The sequence below is a fragment of the Hydra vulgaris genome, chromosome 11, assembly GCF_038396675.1.
Source record: "Hydra vulgaris chromosome 11, alternate assembly HydraT2T_AEP".
NCBI classification, from domain to species: Eukaryota; Metazoa; Cnidaria; class Hydrozoa; order Anthoathecata; family Hydridae; genus Hydra; species Hydra vulgaris.
In genome coordinates this window covers 23,262,501-23,270,000 of record NC_088930.1, presented here as the reverse complement: position 1 = coordinate 23,270,000, position 7,500 = coordinate 23,262,501, and the positions used below count along the sequence as shown (strand labels likewise).

Genomic DNA, 7,500 nt, shown 5'->3' with positions numbered 1-7,500 from the left:
TTTTATTTGTGTTATTTAATTTAGAATTTAATTGAAATGTTCATTTTTATTTTCATTATTTGAATTATAATTTAAATAAAATAATTGTATTTACATTTGTATTTTAATTATTTTATTTACAATTTTCTTTGTTTTGCCATTTGCATTTTGCAATTTCATTTGTCATTTCCTTTGCCATTTTTATTTGTTGTGTGTTTTGCCATTTATTTTTTTAACAATTTTATTCAGAATTTAGTTAGCCAGGTTTGTTTTTTAAATAATTTTTGATAAACCTTTGTTACATGTTGCAAAATGGCAACATCCAGAAAAATACAGTTAACTCCTTTTATTTTAAAATAATATTAACTTTGCAGCGGTTTCTCTTTGGTTTATCATTATTCTTGATTTTGAAATCATTACAATTTGCGTTTTAATTACAAACAATGCTCTAATGTTTATTAATTAGGATCGGAGTTGTCCATTTTTTTAAAATTAAAAAAAAATGTGCGTAATATAAGAATAATTTAGATTAAACATTTGTATTTTGTTTTTTTCTTATCTTATTTAAAATTTAAAAAGAGCATTGGTTTGCCGTTTTTAGTTTATTTGAAATAGCAAGTAAAATTGAGTTTTTAAATTCTGAGGTCGGCAAAAAGTTGCCAAACTTAGACACTGTCAGGTCAGCAGTTAAGTTGGCATTGCCGAATGCTGACCCTAATTCCGAGGGCTGGATTTATAAACCTGTATGGATACATACATATATACACACACATACATACATACATACATACATACATACATACATACATACATACATACATACATACATACAGACATACATACCTATGTATGTACATTAGGGTGTTTCATATTTTATCAATTTTTGAAATCGAACTTGCGAATCGATTTATAAATTGACTATTTGTATAAAAATAAGTTTGAGCAAAAAAAAAAAAAAAAATTTAATTTTTAGGGTCCCCGCCAGTTCGATTTTGGGCCAAAATTATCAGGTGTTTTAAACGCCTGGCGGGGACCTTAAAATTTATCTAAATTTATCTTTTTTTTTTTTAAATGTTATATGTTGGATTGAATGTTTATCACATAAAAGGAGCATGTCGAAAAAATAAAGAAATTAGTCTACATAATATTTTGAAATTGGTGAAAAATCCAAATTTTCTTTCACAAAAACCTATTTTATTACTCGGTGGCGTATAAAAAACTTTTTTTATACCCTAATAAACTGTTTCCAAACCCGGAAAAAACTATAATTTGAATAGTTTTTTTATTAGTGTTAAATGAAGTCTAAAAAAAATAATAATTGGATCCATGGAGTAACATGCCCCGGACACTAACCTTAATGGCCCCTACTTAATAAACATTAGAGAGCAATAAATTGAAAATCCGGAAATTTGATCAGAAAATATTTTTAGAAAATGTATATACCAAGGTACTTAAATAATAATTTAAAATTTAACAACTACTTTCCAATGCGAAGACAAAGTATTTAAACTAAATTTGCGTTACTAATAATAAGTGCTTTAATATTTTTTTAAATAATATTCAAAATGGCTAAAATTACGAGACTAAAAGCTAGAGCTTATTTATTTGAAGAAGAAAGCCTGATAGAAAACTTAACTCAGATAACTTTTGCAACAAATAAAGAATTAATTCTTAACTTTCAGTTTGAAAGATCTAGTAACAAGTTAACTCCATCCAAAAGGTTTATTGGTTGTACTGATGGGCCCGATAAATTCGCAAAGTGCTCCGGACTTGTCAATTGCCCTGACAACTGTATTCTTTTTGCAGTAAAAAAACCATGGTTAGACGGAGGTTATAAAGATGGATTATTAACGGATAAATCTATAAGGTAAGTTTTATAATTTCAATTTATAATAAAATAGTTATTATAAATTTGTATAATCATTCGAACTTAATAAGCTAGTAGATGATTAAGGTTTTTTTATAGTACCACTGCAACTAACTTTTTTAGTTGTTATTACGTGTGGATTATAGCTTAATTATGCAAAATATAAGGTGCATCTTAAAGTTAATATTTCTATTGTATTTAATGTATTATCTTAATTTTTTCAAGAATAATATTACTCGTTTAATCGATAGTTGGGAGACATTAAAGAAAAGTAAGAATAAAGACTCTAAAGCAGCAGAGAAATCTAGGGAAGAATTCAAAAAGAAGGGGGAGCAGGTATTTTGGATTGGTAAAGATAATATTAAGGAAATCTTAAAAAAAACGAGCCTTGATAAACTTTCATACTATGTTGATATCCAATTTTTAAAAGACCAAAAGTCCAGTCGTCTAATGACTTTGGGGAGCAAAGACATGAGATATAAAACGGTAAATAAAGATAAGAAGCCTTTAAAAAGTTGTAATATTAAACAGTTACCCCAAATAGACGAATCAACTACAGATCTAGAGCTTCTCTCAGATATCAGTGACGTGAGTACAGAATCAGATATTTCTTTTGATTTATCGCAACCCGGCCCAAGTAACGCAAAACAAGAGTTAAGGAAAGGTTTTGTTAAAGGTATTGCCATGACATCAGTCTCAAAAAATATTTCATCAAGAGATCTAGTGCATGTATGTACGGATTTAATCGTAAGTTCAGGCGGAAATGTGGCTGATTTTTCAGTGTCTCATTCAACTATTTGGCGAGCTCAAAAAAAATCTATTCGGGAAAATGCTGAACAATATAAGAAAAATGTAAAAATTGCTACCGCTAAAGCTACTTTTGCCATAAAAGCACATTTTTAAGGAAAAATTATCGAAGACATCACAGAAGGTATAAAATTAAAAAGAGATCGATTTGCGGTCTCGGTAAATATTGATGGTAAAATGAAGCTCCTTGGCATTCCAGCAATTGATCGTGGTACTGGACAAGCTCAATACGATGCTTTAGTTAAAATACTGGATGAGTATGGAATATGTGATGACGTGAAAGGTTTATGTTTTGATACAACAGCTACAAATACAGGAAGACTTTCTGGTACAAATGTCAGGTTTAGTCATAAACAAAACTCAATTCTACTAGAGCTGGCTTGCAGGAGGCATGTTTATGAGTTACATCTAAAACACTTCTGTGAAAGACAGTGCAGTGGAAAAACTAAATCTCCAGAAAACCTAATGTTTAAACGGTTCCAATTAAACTGGAATGACATTAAAAGTAGCATTGACTCTTCAAAGTTTGTAAAATATGACACTCAATCTATTGCTACCACTTTCTTAGAAATCCATAAACTCGATGCTGTAAAATATTGCGAGATTGCTCTAAAAAAAACACTTTTCCCAGAGGAGACTACAAGGAGTTATTGAAACTAACCCTAATGTTCTTATGCCCTGAAAGAGATTTTAAAATTCAAGCTCCAGGGTGCGTGTCTCATGCACATTTTATGTCCAAAGCTATTTATTATCTCAAGATTCGGACATTGAGTTTGCAACTGTCTTATGAATTGACAGACGATCAAAAGAACGAAGTGCAGTCTACTGCTGAGTTTATCTCAATCTTTTATACCGTCTGGTTTTTAAAAACCTCTTTACCTTACGCTGCGCCTTACCAAGATATAAAAGCCTATTGGCAAATGACAAAATATAGAGGTTACGTAGAACAATATGTTCAGAATTCTGAAACAATTTTAAATGGAATTGATGCCACAATGGTTTCAATGGAATCACATTCCATTGAAACCATTGTGGCTCAGAAATACCTTGGCTCTTCTAGACCAAGGTATTTCTGTTGCAGAGAGAGAAGAAGTTGCAAAAATGGTCTTTTCGAAACCAGTTCCTGAATTTTTTTCGGCATTCCGAAAAATTAAATTTGTTAAAAACTCTTAACTTTAACCTAGAAAAACCACCAAGTATTGCCCAACTAGTGGGAGAAAACTCTTGGTTCATATTTAGTTTGTTAAACCTTACTAAGCTAAATGATAAACTTTGGTTAAACAGCCCGGCACCACTATGGGAGTATATTGTACAGTTTAAGATTTTTTCCCAGTTTGTTTCCAACCTTGCAGTGGTTAACGACGTTTCTGAAAGATCTATTAAAGTTGTATCAGACTTTTTAAATAACGTTCACAATGAAGACGATCGTCAGGACTTACTGCTAGCTATTTACCAAAGGAGAGAAAACCTTAACAAGGCAAAGACTAAAGAAGATTTGCAATTAGCATATCAAGCAATTGCAAAATAGATAATATAGTTTTTAAATGATGACTTTTATTTAATGATGTAATATTGATTTGTAAATATGTATTTTTTATTTAATTATACTTAAACATATCATTCTTTTTTATTTTTTACAAAACCAAAAAAAACTTTGCAACAATACCAAGAAAATCATTTAAAGTTGAAAAGCAACCATATACTTTCTAATCTTGAGGCAATAAAACTAATAACAACAATACCACTTTTAACAATGTTGCAGTAAGTTCATTAAGTCTTTTTTATTATAAAAATAACTAAAATAAACAATTGTTATTAGGCTATTAAGGTTAGCGTAAGGGTTAGGTTACCTCGAAGGATAAGAGAAATTTTTTTTTAGACCTGTATATACCTCATTTGACACTATTATTAAAAAAATCTAGGTTATTGATTTTTCCGCGTCTGGAAACAGTTTATTAGAAAATCAAAAATGTTTTTTATACACGATTGAGTGATAAAATAGATTTTTAAGATGGAAAATTTGGATTTTTCACCAATTTTAAAAGATTCTGTAGACTAATTTCTTAATTTTTTCAACATGCTCCATTTATGTGATTAATATTCAATCCAACATATAACATTTAAAAGAATAAAAAAAAAATTTCGATAAATTTTAAGGTCCCCGCCAGGCCTTTAAAACACCCATCATTTTTGGCCCAAAATCGACCTGGCGGGGACCCTAAAAATTAAATTTTTTTTTTTTTTTTTTTGCTCAAACTTATTTTTATACAAATAGTCAATTTATTAATCGATTCGCGAGTTCGATTTCGAAAATTGATAAAATATGAAACACCCTAATGTACATACTAGGGCCCTGTGAATCAATTCAATTAACAAATTATGTGTTGCTTCAATTCGTGATTTGATTTGATTTAGAAATTCAAAACTAAAAATGATGATTCCCAGGGCCCAAATACATACATCTAATTTTTTTACATAATAACATATTGAAATTTCTGGTATACACTCTGAATTTTTTTCTTTTGTGATCTGCTAAAACTTTTCATATAACAAAACTTTCTGATTTAAAAAAAAGAAAGAAATATGTTTTCATAAATTATTTTAGGCTCGTAATGTTGAATATAAAGACCCAAAAGATGAAGAATGGGAAAAATTTCAACAGATAATTCAAGAGGAAACAAAAGTAAGTTTTTGTATTGACTGTGAAAAAAATTTACTTGGAAGATTTGGATTTCCAGCTTATCAAGTTTATGTTTAATTACCTAGTTGATCTTCACACTTTTTATTTTTTAACTTTTGCTTTGTCATATTAATATATGATGTTTTAAAAACAGTAACAAAAGACCACCTTACTTTTACACATGCATTACTTCAAGCTGCATCACTCCAGTTTCTATGGCTAAAATTGTTGTTTAGAATATTCTATCGCTTTTGATTCAAGCAGCATTCCTGTTACAGTTTGCATGATATTTAATTATTGCTTGTCTGAATCTTATTTTTCTGTCTACTAGAAAGAAGCATCTATTTTTTAAAAACTCTTTGATTTTTCCAACTGTCTTTCCAAGTCTGACTCCTTACTAATATCAAGGAAGATTTCCTAACTGATTGTCGGAAAGTTTTTCCGTATTTTGTTGACACAAAAAAAAATTAAAATGCAAGACCTGAATTTTTTTTTTAACTCATAAACTGCCTGCCCCATCCAAACCCGATGTAGCAGCACTCCCTTGTGAGTCATCCAGTCGATGTAGCTGCCCCATCCAGTCGATGTAGCAGCACTCCCTTGTGAGTCAGGCTATTTGTCAGTCGATGTAGAAGCACTCTGTTGTGAGTCAGGCTATAAGATAGTCAATGTAGCAACACTCCGTGCATGATTTACAGTAAAAAAAATAAAAATAAAAACATTTTATTAAAAAAAATAAAAATAAAAACATTGTTTATGTTATTAAAAACATTCAGAATGCTATTAAAAACATTCAGAATGCTATTAAAAACATTCAGAATGTTATTAAAAACATTCAGAATGTTTTTAAAAACATTCTGGTCAATTAAATTTGGTTTTTTTAAAAAACAAATAATTTTTTATTAAATAAATGGTAAATTAACTTTCTGTCAACACGGAAATGTTGGACGAAAGTCAAAAGTAATTAAAAGTGACATATTTGTTAATAAAAGAATCATTTTTTACCTTCCATACTCCCAAATGCAACAATTTATATATATATATATATATATATATATATATATATATATATATATATATATATATATATGTATATATATATATATGTATATATATATATATGCATATATATATATGTATATATATATATATACATATATATATATATGTATATATATATATATATACATATATATATATATATATTATGTTAGTGTATTCTACACTCTGTTTGTAGAATACACTAACATAATTTATATATATATATATATATATATATATATATATATATATATATATATATATATATATATATATATATATATATATATATATAAAAATTATGTTAGTGTATTCTATAAACAGAGTGCTCAATGTTCTTAAAGAACAGAGCAATAATAAATTAGTAAAAACACTTATCTAATTTTTGTTTTCTTCAACACTATGTTTCAGTAGGTTCATCAGGAAGATTCTTCCTGATGAACCTACTGATGGTGAATTAGATAAATGTTTTTACTAATTTATATATACATATATATATACAGTGGTGGCCAAAAGTCTTGGAACAAAACATTTAACGACCAAAACAATTTATTTTTGATCTAAAGTATAAATTTTGAAAGTTTGATGCTTTTGTTTTTACATATCAATATGTTTATAGTTACATATTTGTATATTGCGCAATTTATTATCGTTTTTTATTATTCATAAGCAGTTTATCAGCTATATTATGCCAAAACTTTCACCTAAAAAAAGAGGAATTATTGCTGCATTATATGAACAAGGTTTAGTTCAAAGACAAATATCTGAAAAGCTTGGTTGTTATCAACTGTATCAACTGTAAGTAGAACTTTAAAAAGGCATAAAGAAGAGCCCCAATTAAATTTTACTTCAAAGATGAGATCAGGCAGGCCCAGAGCAACCACCTCAAGAACTGACAAACTTATTGGCCGGATCAGCCATGCAAATCCACGGCTATCTGCACACGAGATTTCAAAAGAAATTTTTATTGAGAAAAAAGTAAGTGACCGAACAGTTAGAAGAAGGCTTTTGGTTGATTTCAAAATGAAGGCATGCAAGCCAGCAAAAAAACCTTTTTTATCATTAAAAAACCTAAAAGATCGAAAAACATTTTGTCAGCGCTACAAAAATTGGACTGGAGAAAATT

The 7,500-nt window shown here is 28.7% G+C and overlaps 1 protein-coding gene across 2 annotated transcripts in view; it reads left to right on the top strand.

The window, feature by feature from the left end:
• LOC136087530 (zinc finger protein 830-like) overlaps positions 1-7,500 on the top strand; it is a 54,357-nt gene that overhangs the window by 35,074 nt on the left and 11,783 nt on the right. For both annotated transcript variants that reach the window (XM_065810490.1, XM_065810491.1), the window contains exon 8: positions 5,259-5,336. In XM_065810490.1, the coding sequence (XP_065666562.1) occupies positions 5,259-5,336 (78 nt within the window). The remainder of the gene's footprint in view (positions 1-5,258; positions 5,337-7,500) is intronic.